General features: G+C 41.4%; 2 protein-coding genes across 3 annotated transcripts; one reads left to right on the top strand and one right to left on the bottom strand.

Annotated features, from left to right (window-relative positions):
• The first annotated feature begins 2,411 nt into the window (after window positions 1-2,411).
• Window positions 2,412-3,942, top strand: IQCF2 (IQ motif containing F2). Of its 2 annotated transcripts, none has more exons than XM_047712501.1 (3): window positions 2,412-2,489; window positions 2,667-2,750; window positions 3,512-3,942. In XM_047712501.1, the coding sequence occupies exons 1-3, from the start codon at window positions 2,472-2,474 to the stop codon at window positions 3,893-3,895; spliced, it is 486 nt and encodes a 161-aa protein (XP_047568457.1). In that variant the 5' UTR covers window positions 2,412-2,471; the 3' UTR covers window positions 3,896-3,942. The 2 variants fall into 2 exon arrangements, with proteins under 2 accessions (XP_047568457.1, XP_047568524.1); XM_047712568.1 differs by having other exon boundaries at window positions 2,442-2,489; window positions 2,695-2,750.
• Window positions 3,943-16,602: 12,660 nt separating this feature from the next.
• Window positions 16,603-18,542, bottom strand: LOC125089877 (IQ domain-containing protein F5-like). Its single transcript, XM_047712389.1, has 2 exons — window positions 18,466-18,542; window positions 16,603-17,042 (listed from the first exon to the last, which is right to left on the bottom strand). The coding sequence occupies exons 1-2, from the start codon at window positions 18,467-18,469 to the stop codon at window positions 16,606-16,608; spliced, it is 441 nt and encodes a 146-aa protein (XP_047568345.1). The 5' UTR covers window positions 18,470-18,542; the 3' UTR covers window positions 16,603-16,605.
• Between the last annotated feature and the right edge of the window lie 6,081 nt (window positions 18,543-24,623).

Here is a 24,623-nt window from a genome sequence, read left to right as displayed (position 1 = left end):
TGGAAAACAGAATGGAGTTTCCTAAAAAAATTAAAAATAGAACTATCATACTATCTAGCAATTCCACTGCTAGGTATTTATCTGAAGGAAACACACTAATTTGAAAAGATACATGCATCCCCATAATCATTGCAGCAATAGCCAGATATGAAAACACCCTAAATGTCCATCGGTGGATGATGGATAAAGAAATTGTGGTATATTTAACGGAATGTTACTCAGCTATAAAAAATAATGAAATCTTGCTATTTGCAACACCATGGATGAACCTCAAGGGCATTATACTAAGTGAAATAAGTCAGATAAAGAAAGAAAAATGCCACATACTTTCTCTTATATGGAATCTAAAACCAAAACCAAAACAAAACAGGAGCTCATAGATACAGAGAACAGACTGATGTTTGCAAGAGGCAGTGGGGGGGAGGTGGAGAAATGCATGTGTTTTGTTTTGTTTTTAGGGAAAAAATAACTTACCATATGACCTAACAATTCCACTCCTAAGTATATACCCAAGAGAACTGAAAACATATGCCATACAAAAACTTATATATCAATATTTATAACTATATTTTTCAAAATAGTCAAAAAGTAGAAATGACTCAAATGTCCATTAACTGATGAATGGATTAAAAAATGTAGGATATGCATGCAATGGAATATTATATGACCATAGAAAGGAACGAAACACTGACATGCTACAACGTGAGTGGACCTTGAAAACACTATACTAAGCAAAAGAAACCAGACACAGAAAGCCACTTATTGTGTGATTCAAATCATATGAAACATAACAAAATGGGCAAATTTATAAGGACATAAATTGGAACAGTGGTATTCAGAGATTGGGTTAGGGAGGAATGGAGATTGACTGCTAATGGGTATGAGGCTTATTTGGGGGCTTACAAAAGTGTTCTCAAATCAGATAGTAGTGATAGTTGCACAACTCTGTGAATATATTAAAAATTACTGGATTGTAGTTTTAAATAGTGAGCTTTATAGAATATAAATTATATCTAAAAAAAAGACTTTTACAGGGGTGCTTGGCTGGCTCAGTCAGTGGAGCATGTGACTCTCAATCTCAAGGTTGTGAGTTCGAGCCCCACGTTGGTTGTAGAGATTACTCAAAAATAAAATCTTCTAAAAAAAGGCTTTTATAGAGAAAAATTGTTAAACCTTCTAGAAAGACATAAAATAATTCTTTTTTTTTAAAGACATAAAGAATTCTTAAGCAAAGAGAGGAATAATCCATGGTCTTAGAGGGAACTCAGTATCAGAAGGTAGCCTTTCTCCCCCAAATCAAAAATCCTAGCAGAACTTTTCAGGGAACTAACACTGACACCATGAAATGCTTGTTGGAAATCTCAGTCCAATAGACTTGAATATTTGTCACATTGGAAATACCTGAATATGTAAAGTTTTTTTTTAGAGTTTGGATATGAATCTACCTGGTCTTGGGGACTTGTTTATGGTGGATCTTTAATATCCTTCTCAATTTATCAAGTTTTACATATTTCTTCGATTAATTTAATTTACATTTTGTTAGGAAAACATTTCCTCTTAGGAATGTCAAACAAATGTCAAATTTGTTATTATGATATTCTTTTATTTATTTATTTATTTATTTTAAGATTTATTTATTTATTTGACAGAGAGAGATCACAAGTAGGCAGAAAGGCAGACGGAGAGGGGGATCGGTAAGCAGACTCTCTGCTGAGCAGAGAGCCTGATGTGGGGCTCAATCCCAGGACCCTGAGATCATGAGATCATGACCTGAGCTGAAGGCAGAAGCTTTAACCCACTGAGCCACTCAGGCACCCCGTTGTTACCATGATATTCTTATATTTATTTAAATCTCCTTGTGATTGTCTTGCCTTTCTTGTTTCATTTTTGTTCTCTTTCTCCATCACCTAAGTTCATGGAGCATTTATCTTTAATACTGGTCTTTTCTAAAATACCACCTTTTAAATTTACTTTCCACCACCCATTTTTGTTTTCTATTTAATTTACATTTTGTCTTTACTTTACCACTTTTCTTGATTCATCTGTTCTCTTTCTTTCTAGTTTCCTATGGTGTATTGAGGCACTGAAAACTTAGTTAGGGGAAGACAGGAAATGCTAAGTCTGAGAAGACACTAGAGAGCTATATGGAGATACACTGCTGTGGTCCCTTCTATTCTCCTCTGTGGCTGATAATGAGGAGGGATGTGGATGGGCCTCACTGGAGGAGAGCCCTGGTTTCTCAAGTGCCCTATCTTTCCACTCTGAGCTCTGGTACATCTCTGACAAGAGGAAAGTAGACAGGGAGTAAAAATTCCCATGGAGCTTGTTCTGAAGAAGACTCAACTCTGTGGTAGATATCCTAATCCTTATGTCATAATGCAGTTGTGAACTCAGCTGTCCCTCTCATTTTACTCATGCCAGACTTTGGGAAGTAGAGAAATCAAGGCTAATGAACCATCTAAAGACAAGCCATGGGGATCCGATTTTGTGTAAGAGACGTAGCCAGATTTACTAGGCAAGCTAGGAGGGGGTGGAAATCACCTGGGACTTCACAGGTCTTGGGAAAAGAAGGGATGCTGAAGCACAGGGTATCTGAATACAGAGCCATAAAGAGTAAACAACAGTCTTAACTCATCCATTCATTTCCCATTTAATTCTGATGACAGACTCACGGCAATATAGTTCTAATTGTAATTGAAGAAGCTGATGAAGTAATTGAATTGAAGAGGAAGAAGAAGCAGAACCTCGAGGTGGGTTAAAATCTCCATGTAGTTAGGAGATATCCAGAACATTTATGTCTGTGTCATGAGGGTGTGGAAATGTGCTTTTTATGGATCCAGAGTCTAAAACAATCAGGTGTCAACTCAATATTGGCTCATTTTTTCCTCCACTCCCTTCTCTGCATGGACTCTCTGGGTCTTGGTTAGCCTATAGCATGAAAAGTGAATGGAGAGAATGAAAGCCATCAAGGAACAAGTGGATCTGGGAAGTGAGAATGTGAGGACTCTGAATTAGAGAGTATAATGTTCAAAATATGGGCTGGAGTAGAAAATGGGATGAGGGTGCTGAAAACCCACCACTGTATTGAAGTACATTGTTGTGGCAGTGAGAAATCAATCAATGATGGTTGGGACTAGAATTAGCAAAGAATACCAGGCAAAGGCATTATGAGGCCAAACCTCCCAAACCCAATAAGCACTGAAGAGGTAGAGCATGACTAACAAGGTCCCTCATATCCATAATGCACCCTTCTAGCTACTAATAGTTTTCCCTTTATCCATACACCTGTGAGACCGTCAGGAGGATGGTGTGACTCTGATAGCAGGGTGATCTGCCCATAGTGACAGAGGAGGGCTCACCACCCAGGTCTTCTGGCTCCTAGGCAGTGTCCTAACTCCCCTAAACACTTCAAAGAAATGACAATGGTTAAGAGAATCTGGGCCCCTTCCAGGAAGATCTTGGAAGTTGATGGCAGGAAGTTCCCTGAGTGGTCTCTCTTATCTCCACCTAGAAAAGTTTAAAGAAAAAAACAAAAGCAGCCACAGAGATTCAGGCCTGGTGGCGTGGCACCCTGGTACGCCGGACATTGCTGCATGCAGCCCTCAGGGCCTGGATCATTCAGCGCTGGTGGAGGCAGACCTTGGTGAACCTGCTGCAGAAGAAGCGAAGGGAAGCCCTGGTTACCTACGCAAATACAGTGAGGGCGGTGGTCAAGATCCAGTCTTTGGTCCGTATGTGGCGTATTCACTGGCGATACTGTCAGGTGCTCAATGCCATCCGTATCATCCAATGCCACTGGGAATGCCAAAACTGTTATACCTGTGCTCTCCTCCGGGGCCACTGTGTAGTCACAGCCACTCACCTACAGTTCCACATTGAGATCATCAACCCCTAAGGGCTGGCAAGAAGGGGCACTGGGTCTCCTGTCCCCAGTAAAGATCTAATCGGGTCTGGTATGTCTCATGTTCTCCCCCAGCTAATGGAAATGTTGGGTCTTGGGCCATGCTACCTCCTCTTCTTCCTGGGAAAGAACTTCAGTGAGGTTTTCGCCGTGTGCCCATGGACCCCATTCTGGACTTACGATGACCAGATGCTATTTACTCAATTGTCAAAACAGAAACTGGGTCCTAGACTATCCTGATATATGACAGAGCCAGGAGTCTCAGTTCCCACTCCCAGCCTCATTCCTTTCTTCTCACCTGGGAATCTGAAAATAGCTGGGCTGCTTCTTCCTGAAGATTCTGAGTACCTCTGCATGTGGAAGAGACCTGAGAGTATTCTCTGTCTGCCTGGGGTTGAGGTTGGTGGGGATACCTCAGACAAGGTATTTTCGACAAGCCCCTAGAGAAAATGCCAACATTTGCCTGACTCTTTTGGAACACTGCAGTGCAGCTCCACGTGAAGGACAAGAGGCTGGTCTTAGTGATAGGTATAGCTGGGCAGGCTGATGAGCTGGTGTGACCCTGGGGGTTAATGGAAAACAGGAGTTCATGGTACTCCAACTCTATCTCCACAATATCCTTACTTAAATCCTTTTCCCTAAGGGCTGAGATACAAACGGAGCTCCCTCTGATATTATCCCATCCCTACTCTGATCTCCATTTTTGGTGATTTTACCATTGGCCAGATGGTCCTATCAATCTCCTTGCCTCTAATTATTTTTGCTCCCATCCTCAACCACTCACTCACTCCCACGATTCAATAGAACTTTCTGTGATGATAGAAGTGCTGTATCTGTGCAGCCAATATGATAGTTACTAGCCACATATGGTTGTGAAGCCCTTGAAATGTGCCTGGTGCAACTTTAAAGAATTCAATCTTTAATTTAATCTAAGTTTAAATGGGCACATGTGGGTAATGGCTATTCCACCGGACAGTGTGTCTGTAGACCTCACCAGTACGAGTAATTCTTCTCTGGCCCAAATTGCTTTTTCTAGTGTCCCATTTTCTGATTACTTTATTCTATCCTTCCAGTTAACCTTTTAAATACACCCAATAGAATGTTTCTTCAGATGAGAAGGTCTTCTAATCTATTGACCCTACCTTTTTAGTTTTTACAGCCGTCATCCCCATCATGTCCTTGCATCTTTCTTTACCCAGTTCAGACTCTATGGGTAATCATTGTAATCTCTGCCCTGCACAACTTGAGTCCTCTTAGTACTCTCCGTGCAAACAGTGTGTGGGGTAAACTCAACCATCTCCTTGCTCTGTGCCTACAGAAAAGTGAGCATGACGGGAGCAAAACAAACAACCCTGAGGCATGGTATCATTTTATATTCATGACTGCAGATATCTACTGGACAAATTTACCGATACATTTCTCTGATATGCTTGCATCTCCATTTTCTGAGTTGAATATCCATATCACCTCCTTTCCAAATGTCCAATTCTACTTTTTCTACCCTTAAACTTGATTATGTCACCACACACTTAACTGAAGAAATGGGAACAGACTGGACCTCCATCTTCACACCACCACATTATCCATCCCAGCGCCATCTGGACCATAATTGTTGCCTTCCCTTCAGCTGAAATAAATGGTCTTTGATCCCATCAAAGCTCAACCCCTCCACTACCCTGTTACCATCTCAAGGTATTTTACCCTGCATCCAAACCCTACTATCTAAATTATCAGTGTCTACCTCTTCCATCCTTAACAAATATGCTCTTGGTCAATTTCTGTTCAGATTTTTGCTTCTCTTCATAGCAAAACATGTTGCTATTTCCACTTTTCTTCCTAACATTTTATGTTGTTGCTATTTCCACTTCTCTTCCTACCATTTTCTCTTCAACCATTTCCAGCCAGTCTCTATCACTCTCACTCCACAGGGACTGCACTGATCAACATTATCAATATTCCAGCTGGCCAAATCCAATGATTTTTTCTCTGTTTATACCTTACTCATCCTCTCTACATCAGGCTACAAAGTTAACTACTTCTTCCTTATTAGAATACATACTTTTGTAAAAAGGCAAACAACAAAAATCTTACCATTTAATCCATAAATACTTTAATATATATTTAATAAATGAGAACTTTGTAAAAAAAATAACCTCACTATTACTTCTTTCAACATTCACACTAATAACTTAATACTGTAGACTATGTATATGCACCCAATAACTGAGCTTCCAAAATACATAAAGCATAATTCCCCTGTGCCCCATTGTAATCAACCACTACTCCACCACCAGACCCTAGCAACCACAGATCTCTACTCTGTCTCTATTATTTTACTTTTTCCAGAATTTCATATAGAATGAATAATAGTTTGTTGCCTTTTGAAACTGGTTTCTTTTACTTAGCATAATGCATTTGAGAATTCTATATGGTGTGGTAAGTATTCATTTTTTTTATTGCTGGGTAACAATCCACTGTATGGATGTTAAAAGGACATCATTGCCTAGGTATAGTATTCTTGGTTGACAGTTGAAGGATCTTGGAGTTATTTGCAGTTTTTGGTGATTACAAATGAATCTGCTATGTATACTTGTTGTGTGAATCTAAGTTTTGCACTGTCTTTGGTTAAAAATCTAGATATAAGAGCTTCTCATTCTGGTACAAGATGGTGTCAACTCCCTTTTCCCTTCTCCTCCCCAATAAATACAAACTAAATAGTCTGAAAATAATTCAATAGACAATCATAAAAGGACTCTAAATATGGAAAGAAGAAAGTGGGGATAAGCTAGAAACCTCAAGATTTTAAAATATACACCATGATGAATTCCCTCAGTTATCTTTTTGTCTACCATATATCTCAGACTGGACACCAGAAATATCTGCAATCCAGAACCACTAACAGGTATAGGGAAAACAAAACAAAAACAAGAAAATCCTGCTCTCTATGGTCAAAGGAAGGGTAGCCCAGAAGAAACTATGCAGGGAGACCCATACGTCTTAACAATGACAGGCTAAACTGACTGCAGTAATGACACTAGTACCCAGATGGGTCAATCTATCCCATGCTCTATACCTATTGGTAGCAGCAGGCATGATCTGTCCATAGCAGTGGAACCCAGGCTTATCTACCCTCTCCACAACCCACATTAGCCAGCAACAGTGCCCAAGTTGTCCTCAGAAGCAGTAGCAGCAGAACCCACCAATTTATCATCTGCTGGTGGAAGCAGGCCTATTTACCTCCTGATGAAAGAAACCGAACAAGAGGACAAATAATGGAAACCTATGTCCTGTCATGGTAAAGAAGAGTTAATATTGTTAAAATGTCCACACTACACAAAGTGATCTATAGATTCAATGCAATCCCTATCATAATTCCAATGGGATTTTTTCACAGAAATAGAAAATACAATCTAAAATTTGTATCTAGGGGCGCCTGGGTGGCTCAGTGGGTTAAAGCCTCTGCCTTCGGCTCAGGTTCTGATCCCAGGGTCCTGGGATCGAGCCCCACATCGGGCTCTCTGCTCAGCAGGGAGCCTGTTTCCTCCTCTCTCTGACTGCCTCTCTGCCTACTTGTAATCTCTGTCTGTCAAATAAATAAATAAAATCTTTAAAAAAATAAAATAAAATTGCATCTAGCCATGAACAATCCTGAATAGCCAATGTAATCTTGAGAAAAAAAACAAAACAAACTGGAGGCATCATATTTCCTGATTTCAACTCATATTACAACAACACTAGTTCTCAGAAAAATATGATACTGAGATAAAAACAGACACATAGACTGATGGGACCGAATAAAGTAGCCAGTAATAAACCCACACATGTATGGTCAATGTTTGATAAGGGAAGCAGGAATACACAATAGGTAAGAATAGTGTCATCAGTAAATGATGGGAAAACGGAATTTCCACACGCAAAAGAATGAAAATTGGACTTTTCATTTTATACCATATACAAAAATAAACTCAAAATGGAATTAAAGACCTAAACATAAGACCTGAAACTATAAACTTCAGAAGGAAGCATAGGAGGAAAAACCGCTTGACCTGGTATTGTCAATTGATGGAAACAATTGAGAAGAATTGGCTTTAAATGTTGGTAGAATTCACCCATCAAGGGGTGTCTGGGTGGCTCAGTGGCGTTAAAGCCTCTGCCTTCCGCTTGGGTCATGATCTCAGGGTCCTGGGATCGAGCCCCGAATCCAGGCTCTCTGCTCGGCAGAGAACCTGCTTCCCTTCCTCTCTCTGCCTGCCTCTCTGACCTACTTGTGGTCTCTGTCTGTCAAATAAATAAATAAAAATCTTAAAAAAAGAAAAAGAAAAAGAATTCACCCATCAAGTATATGGTTTTGGCTTTTCTATTTTGGAGATTTTTTAAAATTACTTCTTCAATCTCACTCATTATTGATCTGTTGAGATTTTCTATTTCATCATGATTCAGTCATAGTAGGTTGTATGTTTCTAGGAACTTACCCATTTCTGCAAGGCTATCCAATCAGTTTGTGTATAGCTGTTTATAGTAATCCCTTACAATCCTCTGGTTTTCTGTAGTATCAGTTGTAATATACACTCTTTTTATAATTTTATTTTATTTGAAGCCTCTCTTTTTCTTGGTTAGTCTAGCTAAAGGTTGTGTCAAAATTGTTTATCTTTAAAAAAATAACTCTGGGTTAATTGATTTTTTTTCTATATCATACTATTCTCTATTTCATTTGTTTCTGCTCTAATATTTTTTCTCTCTTTGGCCTTTGTTCTTCTTTTTCTAGTTCTTTAAGGTATAAAGTTAGGTTGTTTATTTAAGAGCTTTTTTTCTTAATGTAGACATTCCACTATAAACTTCCCTCTTAGAACAGGTTTGCGGCATCCCATAAATTTTGGTATGTTGTATTTTCATTTTTTATTTGTCTCAAGATACTTTGATTTCCATTTTTATTCTTTGGCCATGATTGTTCAGTAGCATGTTGTTTAATTTCCAATACTTGTGAAATTTTCAATTTCTTCTTTTTATTGATTTCTAGCATCATGCCATTGTGGTCAGAAAAGATACTTTGTATGGCTTCAATCTTCTTAAAATTTCCAAGACTTTTTTTGAGACCTAACATGTGATCTATCCTGGAAAATGCCCCCTGTGTGCTTGAGAAGAATGTTATTCTGGTGTCATTGGATGGAATGTTGTGGATATATCTATTAAGTCCATTTAGTCTATAGTATTATTCAAGTCCATTATTTCCTTATTGGTTTTCTGTCTAGATGATCTATATGTTGTTCAAAATGGGGTCTGAAGTCTTCTACTTTTATTGTATTGCTATCTGATTCTCCCTTCACTTCTGTTAAGATTTGCTCTAGAGGCACCTGGATGGCTCAGTTGGTTGGGTGTCTACCTTTAGCTCAGGTCATGATCCTGTGGTCCTGGGGTCAAGCCCCATATTGGGCTCCCTGCTCAGTTAGAGCCTGCTTTTCTTTCTCCTCTCCACTTGTGCTCTCTCTCACTATCTCTGTCACTATCTGACTCTCTCAAATAAATAAAATCTTAAAAAAACAATTTTGCTCTGAATATTTAGGTGCTCTGGCACATATCTATTTACAAATGTTATAACCTCTTGATGAATTGACTCCTTTACTTCTATATAGTGACCTTTAACATGTTACTGATTTTTTTAAGTAGTCTCCACAACTAGACATGGAGCCCAACATGAGACATGGAGCCTCAACGTAGGGTTTGAACTCATGACCCTGAGATCAAGACCTGAGCTGAGATCAAGAGTCAGACACCTAACTGACTGAGCCACCTAGGCATCTCACTTGTGATTGATTTTGAATAAAAGTCTATTTTCTCTGATTAAAAAAAAATAGCCCCATTAGATTTTTTGGGGTTATCATTTGCATGGACTATCTTTTTACATCTCTTCACTTTCAGCCTATATGTGTTCTTAAAGCTTAAGTGAGTCTCTTGTAGGCAGCTTATTGTTGATCTTGCTTTTTAAAAATCCTTTCTGAGTGAGAATTGAGTCCATTTACATTTAAAATAATTGTCCATAGAGAAGGACTTACTATTGCCATTATGTTAATTGTTTTCTGACTGTTTCATTATAGTCCCTGGTTCCTTTAATTCTTTATTGCTGTCTTTATGATTTATTTTTTGTAATGGCATATTTTAAATCTTTTTTTAAAGATTTTATTTATTTATTTGACAGACAGAGGTCACAAGTAGGCAGAGAGGCAGGCAGAGAGAGAGGAAGGGAAGCAGACTCCCTGCCGAGAAGAGAGCCCTATGCGGGGCTTGATCCCAGGACCCTGAGATCATGACCTGAGCTGAAGGCAGAGGCTTTAACCCATTGAGCCACCAAGGCACCCCTGTAATGGCATATTTTAATTCATTTCTCTATTTTTTGTGTATCCATTAGAGGGTTTTTGTGTGTCTGTGTGGTTACCATGAGACTTACATAAAACATCTTATACTTACAGCAATCTATTTTAGCATATTGACAACTTACCTTCAATTGCATACAAAACCTCTACACTTCTACTTTTCTTTCCCCCACATTTTATTTTACATTTTACATCTTTTTATATTGTGCATCCATTAACAAATTATTATAGCTATATTTTATCAATATTGTGTTTTTTCCACAGTCCCTTGTTGTTGTTGTTGTTGTTTTTTAAGGTTGAATATACTTAAAACATGAAGTTACATTAGTTTCAGGTACACAACAGTTATTCAACAACAGTTACATTGTGCTATGTTCACCACAAGTGTAGTTACCATCTGTCACCGTATAACATTATTACAATATGACCTGACTATATTCCCTATTTTGTACCTGTTATTCCCATGACTTCATCATTCCATAAATGAAAACCTGTATCTCCCATTCCCCTCTGTCCATTTTGCCCATCCCTCTAACCCCCACACCCTCCCCTCTGGCAACCATCTTTTAACTTCTATACTAGAGTTAAAACTGATTTATGCACCACTATTACAATATTAGGATATTCTGACTTTGACTGTATATTTAACTTTACCAGTGAGTTCTGTACTTTTATATGTTCTCATGTTGTTTTGGAGGCGGGGGGGCGTGGTTTGCGGTGGGCAGGGGGAGAGAAAGAGAGAGAATCTTAAGCATGATGGAGACTGACACAGGGTTAGATCTCACAACCCTGAGATCATGACCTGAGCTGAAATCAAGAGTCAGATGCTCAAACAGTTGAGCCACCCAGTCTCAGTGTTTTCCCACCCCACATTTTCACGTTGTTTCTTAGCGTTCTTTCATTTCAACCTGAAGACTCCCTTTAGCATTTCTTGTAAGGCTGATCTAGTGGTGATGAAGTCCTTCAGCTTTTCTTTGTCTCACCTTGATCTCTCCTTTAATCATTTAATCTCCTTTAATCAACATCATTGTTGTAGTATTCTTGGCTGGCAGTTTTTTCTTTCAGCATTTTGACTATATCATCCCATTCCTTCCTGACCTGCAAGATTTTTGCTGAGATACCACTGATAACCTTTGTCTTTTTTTTTTTTTTTTGGCCGGGGGGGTGGGGGTGGGGGGGAATGTCCCCTTCTATGTGACAAGTTGCTTTTATTCTGTTGCTTTCAAATTTTTCTCTTTGACTTAAAAAAAAAAAGATTTTTATTATTTTTTTGACACAGAGAGAGAGAGAGAGTACAAGAAGGCAAGCAGAAGGAAGGGAGGGGGGCGCCTGGGTGGCTCAGTGGGTTAAAGCCTCTGCCTTCGGCTCAGGTCATGATCCCGGGGTCCTGGGAAGGTCATGATCCCAGGGTCCTGGGATCGAGCCCCGCATCGGGCTCTCTGCTCAGCAGGAAGCCTGCTTCCACTCACCCCCTGCCTGCCTCTCTGCCTACTTGTGATCTCTCTCTCTCTCTCTCTGTCAAATAAATAAATAAATAAAATCTTTAAAAAGAAGAAGAAGAAGGAGAAGAAGAAGAAGAAGAAGAAGAAGAAGAAGAAGAAGGAGAGGGAGGAGCAGGTTTCCTGCTGAGCCAGAAGCCTGACGTGGGGCTCAATCCCAGAACCCTGGGATCACAACCTGAGCCAAAGGAAGATGCTTAACTGGCTGAGCCATCCAGGAGCCAACTGATTTTTTTTTTTAAGATTTTACTTATTTATTTGAGAGAGAGCATGTGAGAGAGCACAAGCAGAATAGAGAGGGAAAGGGAGAAGCAGATTTCCTGCTGAGCAGGGAGCCTGATGCAGGGCTCAATCCCAGGACCCTAAGATCACGACCTGAGCCAAAGGCAGATACTTAACCAACTGAACCACCCAGATGCCACTGTCTTTGACTTTTAACAATTTGATTATAATGTATCTCAGAGTAGTATTTTTTGCATTGATCTTGCTTGGGGTCTTTTGAGCTTCAGGTACCTTGATGTCCATATCTCTCCCAAAATAAAGGGAGTTTTCAGCTACTATTTCTTTAAATAAGCTTCCTGCCCCTTCCCCTTCTCTTCTGGGAATTTTATGATGTGTATATTTGTTTAGTTAATGGAATTCCATTTTTCATGTAGGCGTTCTTCAGTCTTTTTCATTCCTTTTTTCTCTTTGTTTCTCTAAATGGCTAACTCCAAATAACCTCTCTTTGAGTTCCCCGATTCTTTCTTCATGTGATCAAGTCTACCATTGAAGCTTTCTATAGATTTTCAGTCTTCCATTGTATTCCGTAGCTCTAGGATTTCTGTTTGTTTCTTTTTTATGGTTTCTATTTCCTAAACTTCTGATTTTGTTCATTGTTTTCCTGATTTTGATTAGTTGTTTGTGTTCTCTTGCATTTCATTCAATTTCCTTTTTTTAAAAAAAGATTTTATTTATATATCTGACAGAGAGAGAGACAGCAAGAGAAGGAACACAAGCCGGGGAGTGGGAGAAGGAGAAGTAGGCTTCCCACCCAGCAGGGAGCCCGAGATACAGGGCTAGATCCCAGGACCCTGGGATCATGACCTGAGGGGAAGGCAGATGCTTAATGACTGAGTCACCCAGGCGCCTCTCATTCAGTGTCTTTAAGGTAATTACTTTGAATTCTTTGTCAGGCAATTTGCAGATCTCCATTTCTTTGAGCTCACTTACTGGAACATTATTAGTTTCCTTTGTTGGTGTCATGTTTGCCTGATTCTTCATGATGTGTATAGTCTTGTATTGGTGTCTGTGCATTTAAAGGACCAAACACCTCTTCTACTCTTTACAGACTGTTTTTGGCAGGTAAAGACTTTGACGGTTGGTTCCTCAGGCTGGCATTACCTTCAGAATCACAGTCAAGCTGGGTTGGAGCTGAGTCATGTGGCCTTTGCCAGGTCCACAGCAGGGTTCACTGTTGGGTCTGTTATCAGAGACCTGGACAGGCATAGATCCTATCTGGTCCCTGCATGGACATGCCTGCCATTGGGACCTAGTTCAGTAGGGATGCTGCTGAGACAAGTGTCCACTTCAGGTCCACAGCTGGGTCTGCAGACCACAGGCATGTTAACCAGCTATATGGATGAGTGTGGCTCCCTCCAGGTCCCTCTAAGAAGGCTTGTGCCAGAATACTGAGTATGCCCTGGACAGGCAGAACTAGGCCCAGACCATGGCTGAGAGGGTCTGGAACTGATTCCCAAGGCTGCTTCAGTTGTTCATAGCCAAGATTGAGATCTGCAAGCCTAGCTCTGGAGGCAGATGGGTGTGTCTTCTAGTTGGTCTCTGGGTGGGCAGGACTGCTCATGAATTGTGCCTGGGATGGGATGTAACCAAGTTACAGAGCCATTTCATGGATCTGCTGTCATACCAAAGTTGACTACCCTGTTTTCAGGGGCACTTACAGACATTTCTCCCAGTGGGCCCCCAGGCTGGCAAGATATCCTAGGGACTGAAGCTGGGAGGAACTAGAACCAAACTACAGGGCCATTTCAGGATGTCCTGGGGTTCAGAGGGGCTTGTTTCCCACTGGACTCCTGGGCTGTCGGGATTGCTTACAGACTGCTGTGGGGAAGAGCTTGAGCTAAGAGCCATTTCAGGATCTGTGTCAGACCAAGTTTAACAGGCTTTGCTCCAGGGGCTCCCAGGCTGTGGCTGAGAGGGGCCAGAGCTGGGTCACAGGCTACTTCAGGGTCACAACTAGGGCCAAAGTCTGTGGGCCTGTTGCCTGAGACATAAGCACGAATGACTCCTCCCAGGTTCCTTGATGTATGATGTGATTGTAAAATCAAGGCCAAACGGGGCACAGAGCTGTTTCCAGGTGTGTAGACGGGACCATGTTTGGTGAGTCAGCCACTGGGCATGGGCCAACATTCTCAAAATGGACCTCCTTGGTCTTGACTCCATTGAGGTTTCACAGTCTCTTAGCTGGATTCCAGAGCTCCCACAGAGTATTTTTATCCATGAGTGGCTGCCAAGTTATTGCTGCTGAAGGGCAAGATGAACAGGGAAACTCCTTCTCCACCATCTTGCTGATGTCACTGTGCTAGAATACATTTTTTTTTAACTCCCAAAACAAAACAGTAAAAAAAGAAACAACCCAGCTAGAAAATGAGCAAAAAACATTGACAGATATTTCCCTGGAGAGTATATAGATGGCAAGTAAGCATTTGCAACAACATGGATGGGTCTAGAGAATGTAATGCAAAGTGAAATGAGTCAGAAAACGACAAATCAAATACCGTAAGATTTCACTCAGGTGGAATTTAAGGAACAAAACAAATGAACAGAGAAAAAAAAAAAAATAGGGTGCCTGGATGGCTCAGTGGGTTAAGCCTCTGCCTTTGGCTCAGGTCATGATCTCAGGGTCCTGGGATCGAGCCCTGCATCGGGCTCTCTGCTCAGCAAGGAGCCTGCTTCCTCCTCTATCTCTGCCTGCCTCTCTGCCTACTTGTGATCTCTGTCCGTCAAATAAATAAATAAAATCTTTTTAAAAAATAGACTATAAATATAGAGAATAAACTAACAGTTACCAGAGAGGGAGTCAAAGGGAAGAGGGATAGGTGAAATAGATGAAGAGGACTAAGAGTATATTTACCATGATAAGCGTTGAGTAATGTATAGATTTGTTGAATCACTATATTGTATGCTTGAAACTAGTATAACACTGTATGTTAACTCTACTGGAATTTTAAAAATAAATAATATTTTAATTTTTAAAACTTACTGTAACTTTGGTTTGTAACTCTAGTTTTTTGCTTTCTACACAATTTAAGAGACTAATGCATTAAAAAAAATTATTAGTCTGGGGTGTCTCAGTGGCTCAGTCCATTAAATGGCTGCCTTTGACTCAGGTCATGATTCCAGGGTCCTGGGATGGAGCCCCACATCAGGCTTCCCTGCTCAGTGTGGAGTGTGCTTCTCCCCCTGCCCCTCCTCCCACTTATGCTCTCTCTCAAATAAATAAAATATTTTTTAAAAATAGGATCAAATCTTTGTAAATCATATACCTGATCAGATATTAAAATCCAGAATATATAAAGAACACCTATAAACAACAACCACAAGCAAAAAAACTGATTCAAAAATGGACAAAGGATTTAATAAATATTTCTTCAAAAAAGATCTACAAATGACCAATAAGCATATGAAAAGATATTCAACATTACTAATTAAGGAAATGCAAATTAAAACTATGAGCTACCACCCCACATCCATAGGATGGCTACTATAAAACAAACAAACAAACAAACAAAAAACGTTGTGGGGAGGAAAGAGAGAGATTTACAAGTGTTGGCAAGGATGTGGGGAAATTAGAACCCTTGTGCACTGCTTATGGGAATGTAAAATGGTACAGATGCTAAGGAAAATAGCATAGCAATTACTCAAAAATTTAAAATCAAATTACTGCATGATCCAGCCATTCCACTTTTGAGTATATATCCAAAAGAATCAAAAGCAGAACCTCAAAGAGATCTTTGTACACCCATTTTTTCACAGCAGTATCATTCACCATAGCCAAAAGGCAGAAGCAACAAAAGTATCCATCCATGGATGAATGGATAAATAAAATATGGTCTATACATACAGTGGAATGTTATTCAGCCTTAGAAAAGAAGAAAATTCTAACACATGCTACAACATGGGTGAACCTTGTAGACATGCTAAATGAAAAAAGCCCATCACTAATAATAATAATAGTCATAATCATAATACTGCATTGTTCCACTCAGATTAGGTTTTTACAATGATCAAGTTCATGGAGACAGAAAGTAGAATGGTGTTTGCCTGGGACTGGGGGAAGGGGGGGAATGGAGAATAATTGTTTAATGGGTACAGAGTTTTAATTTTGGAAGAACGTTCTGGAGATGGATGGTGGTGATAGTTGCACAGCAACATGAATATACTTAACGCCACTGAGCTCTTTACTTAAACATTGTTAAAATGATTAACTTTATGCTATGTATATTTAACCACAATTTTTAAAAGACGACACAGTCCTCCATGTTGCACAACTACAGAGGGCGCCATTTATATGGACCACACCATAAAAGAGTCTCCCTGGAGTTGGTCAACCTGGCGGACCGAAGCCCTAACTCTCTTACCCATGGCAGACATTGCTAATCAATCTGTTCAAAGGTCCTATTCATCCAGCACTAGGCTCTCAGAATCTTTCTACACACTAGGCACCAGACAAACCTTGCCACTTCCTGAGAACTGATTTATGAGATGCCATCATGAGATCAATGACCTCTCTGAAATCTGACAAAGAAAGCTGGGGACACAGGTACAGCAGACCTGATCATTCCTTTATTGGAAGGGGTATGCACTGTTGCACTCTACAAGCCTGTGCGCCTAAAGAGATCTCAAGTTGAAGATTCAGTTGGCTTTCTTTGAAGATGTAATGGCCCTGAATAAAGCCACGGGAACGGCAGTTATGCCAGCGCCAGTAGAGTTGGATGATGCGGGCAGCGTGGAGCAAACGGCAGTAACGAAGGCGTACGCGCCACATGCGGACCCAGGATTGCAGCTTGACCACTGCCCATTCTTGGCGTACATAGAAATCTAGGGCCAGTTTCCTCTTCCTCTCCAGCAGCTTCACCAGCATCTGCTTCCACCAGCGCTGAATGATACATGCTCTGAGTGCCGCGTGCAGCAGCGTACGGCGTACCAGGGTGCCCCGCCACCACGCCTGGATGAACATGGCCGCTTCCTCTTCCCTGGTGATTTTTGGGGGGCCTTGCAAGAGAAAATGGGACACTTAAGAAACTCATGCATTTGAGCCCTAAGGTGTGCCAGGAAGAATCCCCGGTGTCTATCAACAGCCATCCCTTTCTCTGACATCCAGCAGAGCCATTTTGGGAAACAGCTGGACGGAGACCAAGTAGGTGTCCTGCATCTGCCACCGTCTTGATGGACATGGACACACCATCTTCGCCATCTGAATCTAAGGGTCTCCATCTGCACTTGCAATGTCACCCAGTTTTGCATGGACCTGGTTGGCCAGTCTAGAGCAAGAACACCATGATCTGGAGGTGAAAGAGATTCAAGTTTTACCTGGACCTGACCATTTACCAAAGATCCATGTCTCTTGCCTCAGACTCCTCCCATCTGCTGGAGAAGCAGCATCTTTTCTCCCCCTGCCCTCTCACTTCTGACTTCAGGTTACACCCACAATCTACTGTCTCCCATATGCCTCACCAAAGTGTTAAAAGGGTCTTCTGCCTTATACAGTTTGTTAAGAGCTTAAACACCAGTTAACACATTCATCAGTACAAAGATACACATGCACACACACACTTGTAGACCCAATCTTCCTGTAGCTCTACCTTTGCATTCCCCAAACACCAAAACAAGTCCCCACCTTGTAGCTCCCAACCTTATGTAATCTGAGTTCATACTCTTTGTCCACCTCCTTGGCACAATCCATACATCTTGGCCAGGCCTACATCTCAACCTAAGGAGGTAATGGGGTAAACGGATAGCCAAGGAGGAGTCAATCCACATTCATTCTAACTCTGTGTATGGTGACTATTCATCTCAGTTTGCCTGGCACACTGGGTTTATGTCTGCTTGTCCTGGAGTAATGTTGATAAGTGCCCCTCTCACTCACGGAAGCATCTCTCTTTAGATAATTTACATGGCCACAGAGTTTTGGGGTATTCCACCAGACCCCAAGGGTCAGAGATGTCACAAGTCAAGGCTCTTCCCAACATAGTAGAGCCTGGAACCATCTACCCATGGAGGAGTGGGGAGGGTAGTAGCAGTGGTGTGGGCAGGATTGTCAGGGGCAGAGTTACTTCCCCCATCTTCCTTTTGCTCCTTCAAGCTCTGTTCTACCAATGTGACTTCATCATCTTTGACAATAACTTGGAAAATTTGCTGTCCTGTAGTCAGAGTTTAGAGAGAAAAACACTGGAGAAAGTAAGGGTGCTCTCCCCATCACTAGGTGCCAAGTCAACCACACAGCTTCCTGGCCTTTCCGAGGACCTGAAAAGGCATGAAAAGGAGGTGGGGGAGTCCCATCCAGATGTATCTATGGGAGATTTACTGCCCTCCCAGAGAGCTTGGATGGATCTGACTACCTCTTATAAAACATTAAATCCCTATGACTTGTGCTGGATGGTCAAATCCCACTCAGGTCTTCACTTTACTAATTTACCCATGGTTAGGGGCAAGATGGTCCCATCACTCTCAGGTCTGGACTCCTCCAGCCACACACTGGCAGCAGAAGTGGAGGAAGAGTGAGAGATATGATGTCATAAGGGCCACTATGACTCAGGCACCAGGATGGTTTCCAGCAGTTGAACCCCTGTCTAAGAATAACCTGAAGACCTGCCCTTTCTTTCTTACCAGAATGGTCAGAGTTCTGGATACAAAGAAGAACACCCCAAATATTAACTCACTGACACAAAAGTGTATAGTGATACTCATTAAAGCCTGGCTGGCATTTATTACATGGATTTCAGATCATTTAAACAATGATATTCCAAATAACAGAATGAGTGTGCTACTGATATAGAAAGGTGTATAAGATTAGCAATCTTGGGCACCTGGGTGGCTCAGTGGGTTAAGCCGCTGCCTTCGGCTCAGGTCATGATCTCAGGGTCCTGGGATCGAGTCCCGCATCGGGCTCTCTGCTCAGCAGGGAGCCTGCTTCCCTTCCCCTCTCTCTGCCTGCCTCTCTGTCTATTTGTGATCTCTCTCTCTGTCAAATAAAAAAAAAAAAGATTAGCAATCTTATAGAAAGGTGTATAAGATTAGCAATCATCAAATCAAGATGAATTCAATATAAATACATATTTATACACATGTGTCATAAAAGCATTATTTTTTAAAGGGGGTGAAGATAGGAAGATATAGATAAAAATTAGCAATAATCTTCTCTGATGGAGAACCCAGAATTGGGGGAACAGAGTAAACTCCCTCATTGTGGCTAAACCTCTTATGTCTGGCCTAAATCTCGGTCATCTAGTTATCAGGCCCCTGGGAGAGCAGGACCCATACAGACCAGAAAATTCATGAAGTCCCCAGGACCAGCCAGCGTCTTCATCTCAGTGTCAAGTAGCATCAAGTACTCTTCTGTCTTCCTATTCCCCGAGAGCCCCAAGGTCACAGCCAGGAGATGCATGAAGGACAACCACTATACAAGAAGTGCCCCACTTCTGCCTGCTCTTGGACTCTGGAGACCCATGTAGTCATTGTGAGGACCTGGTTCCTTCTCAGGGTCATAGCCCCAGAGATCACTGAAAAGTACACTTGCAATGTGTAGAGTACATATGGGGAGACACTGTGGGGATCTAGAGGGATGTAGAGAAGATACACACTCCTTTCCCCCATCCTCTACCACCCTTTCTAGATTCCCCTCACCTTTGACTAGCATCTCTCCTGGTCTAGGCAATTTGACTAGAGGGAGAAATTATCCAGCCCCTCATCCCTGAGGGGATGATTCTCTATTTGCGATACTTCTCAGGCCATGACTGTGTTCATCTACCATCACACCTGGGCAGCAAAGCACCAACAGATCTTCCAGTGAACCACCCAAGCAGTATCCATAGTCTTCCCTACCTACACAGTGTGGCAGCAGACCCTCGCCTTCTCCTGATGAGTAGCGTTAATTATCCCTGCCAGTATGGTGACTCCTTTCATTACCTGATTGTCTCTTGGCAAAGGATTCTGCAGTGACTGAGTCTCAGCCATAGCTTTAAGTTTAATGGGACTCTTACTATGACCCTTGATGACTGCTTTCCTCCCTAGAAACTAGAACCTCCAATTGAATGGAGCCTGTAAAGACACAAAGCCCAGATTCCCACAAGTATAACTGGAAGGGGTGCTCACAGATGTATTACCACTGCCACATTGATTCTGAGACATTGATTCTGAGATATATACATTCTACCTATTAGGGACCCAGCACTATGTAATGTGCATTGATCAAGGGCTTCGGTTAGCACACCATGCGGTAGGTTAAATCCAACCCACTGCCTGTTTTTGTTTGTTTATGTATTTGAGAGAGAGAGAGAGAGCAAGAGCATGAGTGGCCTGAGCGGCAGAGGCAGAAGCAGACTCCACTGACCAGGGAGCCCAGTGTGGGACTCAATCCCGAGATTCCAGGAGTGTGACCTGAGCCAAAGGCAGATGCTTAACCGACTGAGCCACCCAGGTGCCCCACTCCCACTGCCTGTTTTTATACATCCTGCAAAGAATGGTTTTTACATTTTTCAGTGGTTAAAAAATTAAGGAATAAAAAAGCTCATGACACATGGAAATTATATGAATTCAAATTTCAGTGTCCATAAATAAAATTATATTGGAACACAGCCATGCTTATTTGTTTAAATGTTTTTAAACATTTAAGGACAGTATTTGGCCTTCCCATCACTTCCCACTGCACTTCAACACACAACAAATTGCAGTAGTGCTGTTATAACCAGAGTTTAGTGCCACCCGTATCACTGTGCTTTGATTTACTTTTTTTTTAATCACCATACATACATAGCCATCATGTCAAACAAGAAAGGAGAGGGAAAGTAGACTGTAAATGTCACATCTTTAAGACAATAGCAAACCATTACAGCCATGCTAAAGGAAGACTGAGCAATCCACAATACTCCTAACTCACAAGAAAATGATCATAAAGTTTAGAAATTTTAAATGGAGTATCTAATCACAACAGAATTTCTTTACAAAAATAAAAAATGAAAACGAGGCTGCAAACAACATTAGTTTACAGATTGCTTGCTTGTTAGCCACACAAGAAAAGGTGTTTATTAGTGGTGAGCTAATTAGATCATACTTAATTGCAGTAGCTGGAAAAAAAGTGAAAAAATAAACTTAACACTATTAACCTTTCGATGGGACTAGCTGCTCCTAGAGTTCAAGACACTAAGAACGAAACCAATAGTCAATTTAAGACAAGGCAAATGAAATCAAGTGGCTCATGGCTCCTTAATGAGTTAGCAGATGGTACCAATACAGCTCAGCTGTTTTCATTGAAGGGGTGACTGCCAGGTTGGAAAGGGCCTGAAGAATTCATCTTTATGAATGATGTATTTGCATGAAACAAATACAGTTGAAAATATTTGTTGAAGAAGTTGAAAAAAACACTAATTCAATACCACGTGAAGTGGAATCTGCTAGGATGTGATAAAACTAACGTGGTGAAAATATGAGTGAAGAAAGCCAAAAAATGGTTAGTTGGACAAATTTACAAAGTTTATGAAAATATAAAGGGCTTAACAGCATTTTGTTACTCATTATTTATTCACCAATAGGCACTTTATGGAAAATATTTGTCTATTGTGTTGCTGAAGCAATAATGTCAATGGTTAAGCTTCACTTGCCCTTAACGATCATCAGTTGTGTAAATTTTCTTCAGAAACGGGAGTGGAGTAATCTGACTTACCAAGCACACAACACACCCATGGACTGAACACAGCAGTAGCAGCAGCTAAATAACACTTGCTAACTTGGAGCCTGGTCTGTTGGGTCCATATATTGCCACATCTCTGCCTCCATGACCAGAACCCATCATTCCAGTACTAGAAAGAGTGACAGGAGCTGGCTGACATCAACCAGCCCAGTCATTTTGTCTCCTTCACTGTTTAGTGCCTTTTCTATGACAGATGTTCCCTGGTAGCCATACAAAAATTTTCACTATGTGCACATTCCCATATGTCCAACTATCTGCTTCCTGCCCAGACTTCCTTGTCTCCAATGTTCCTGTCTTTGTATTGTCAGGAAATTGACCACTGCTGAAAAGTCCATATATATTCTATCTCAGGCCACTTCTCTTGCCACACAAAGTGGATGTACAACCTGAAACTCTGCCCACTGAGAGGACTTTCCCTCACCACCTACTGTCTTTCAAGGCTGCCCTTGAATAAGGTTGTAGCTCAACTGTTATTTTGGGATGACATATACATACTAAGCTTAACAAGCTATAAATCAGGCTCAGGTGTTTTCCTTATTTCAGCTGGTCCCAAGAGGTTCCTTATAACCCCACATGAGTATGAGCTGAGAGGGGTTGGTTGGGCTAGCTGCCCATGTAGTTTGCTCCTTCAGTTTCCCATTTTCTGTCATCATTGCTATCTGTGAGGTTAGGGAGAATTGTCCCATGTCTTCAGACTCCAGGGTTCAGGGGAATTTGAGAATTCAAGACTTGGGGGACCGTCAACCCAAATGATCTCATCCCTTGTGTCGGGGTTCTATTCTTTCTCCTGCCCTGATCTTGGCAGAGCACCCTAACTTGACGGAGAATTTAATCTTCCTAAAAGGTTGACCACTCTAATATTTAAGTCCTGGGCCTGGCCCTCAGCTTCTTTAGTCCTTCCATTACAGATGAGAGGTTCTTTATATGCCATCAAGTGGTTTGTACACTTATCTTTTAATTGCCTGTTACTTGTTTTCAGCCTTTTGTTATCTTTTTCTAGAGCTTCATAGAGCCTAGAAATAGCCAACCAATCCTGTATAGTTAATTCCTCCATACATTTTTTTCTTTTTTAATGCATTTTAGAAGATTTTATTTTTTTAAGTAATCTGTACACTCATTGTGGAGCTCAGACTCACAACAACAAGATCAAGAGTCACACCCTCCATCACCTGAGTCAGCCAGCAGCCCCAGTTCCTCCGTACTTTCCAAATGCCTGCTGTGTCACACCAGCTAGTGCATATCCTGCCTCCTATATATGATCCCATTCATGTTTGAAAGGGTTACCATTTAAACTAACACACTGTGTCCGGGGCAATCTGTGCTGCAGTTCCCACTGATATCTGGGTATTTCTCACAGAAAAATCTTGTTTGTAACAATAAATTTTACTGAGACACCTGGGTGGCTCAGTCAGTTAAGTGGTTGCCTTCAGCTCAGGTCATGATCTCAGGGTCCTGGAATTGAGCCCCACATCGGACTCCCTACTCTGTGGGGGTCTGTTTCTCCCTCTTCCTCTGCTCCTCTCTGCCAGCTCTTGTGCTCTTTCTCAAATAAATAAATAAAATCCTTAAGAAAAAAAAAACAAAAACAAAAAAACGAAGTTGCCTGGGTGGCTCAGTCAGTTAAGCATCTGCCTTCAGCTCAGGTCATGATACCAGGGTCCTGGGATTGAGCCCAGCATCGGGCTCCCTACTCAGCGGGGAGCCTGCTTCTTCTCCCTCTCTCTGCCACTCCCCCTACTTGTGCTCTCTCTGACAAATAACTAAATAAAATCTTAGAAAAAAAAACAATAGGGGTGCCTGGGTGGCTCAATGGGTTAAAGCCTCTGCCTTCGGCTCAGGTCATGATCCCAGGGTCCTGGGATCGAGCCCCGCATCAGGCTCTTTGCTCGGTGGGTAGCCTGCTTCCCTTCCTCTCTTCTGCCTGCCTGTGATCTCTCTCTGTCAAGTAAATAATAAAATAATAAATAAAATCTTTAAAATAAAAAAAATTTTTAAAAAGAAAAAAAAAACAATAAATTTTACTGATATCTGTGCTTATCACTACCTCTTACGTCTTTCTCGTAGATTTGTTTTTCTTTATCATGGAGCTCATTTCCCAGAAGTACTTTCAGAGACTTTCAATGTAGACTTTTTTTTTTTTTTTTTAAAGATTTTATTTATTTATTTGTCAGAGAGAGAGGGAGAGAGAGCAAGCACAGGCAGACAGAATGGCAGGCAGAGGCAGAGGGAGAAGCAGGCTCCCTGATGAGCAAGGAGCCCGATGTGGGACTCGATCCCAGGACGCTGGGATCATGACCTGAGCCGAAGGCAGCTGCTTAACCAACTGAGCCACCCAGGCGCCCCGTATGTAGACTTTTTTTTTTTTAATTTTATTTATTTATTTGACAGAAGAGATTACAAGTAGGCAGAGAGGCAGGCAGAGAGAGAGGAGGAAGCAGGCTCCCTGCTGAGCAGAGAGCCCGATGCGGGGCTCGATCCCAGGACTCCGAGATCATGACCTGAGCTGAAGGCAGAGGCTTTAACCCACTGAGCCATCCAGGCGCCCCCCTTTTTTTTTTTTTAAGTAGGTTCCATGTCCAGCATGGAGCCCAAAACAGGGCTTGAACTCATGACCCTGAGATCAAGAGTCAGATGCTTAACCAACTTAGCCACCCAGGAGCCCCCGATATAAACTTTGAATTAATAAAAATGTCTTCCATTTTGCCCTTACATTTGAATGCTGTTATAGGTGGTATATCATTCAATGCTTATTACATTTCTTTTCTTTCAAAGTTTTGAGGATGTCACTCCACTTTCTTTTCATACCCAGGCTTGCTGCTGAGAAGGCTGATGTCATTCTTTTTTTTTTTTTAAAGATTGTATTTATTTATTTGACAGAGATCACAAGT

This window comes from Lutra lutra, chromosome 1, assembly GCF_902655055.1.
Source record: "Lutra lutra chromosome 1, mLutLut1.2, whole genome shotgun sequence".
NCBI classification, from domain to species: Eukaryota; Metazoa; Chordata; class Mammalia; order Carnivora; family Mustelidae; genus Lutra; species Lutra lutra.
This window is presented reverse-complemented; position numbering and strand designations above follow the sequence as displayed.

Excerpts from the sequence above, each read along its gene's own strand:
- IQCF2 (XM_047712501.1), top strand. Across the intron at positions 2,751-3,511 it reads AGAAGAAGCAGAACCTCGAG|AAAAGTTTAAAGAAAAAAAC; the intron begins GTGGGTTAAAAT and ends ATCTCCACCTAG.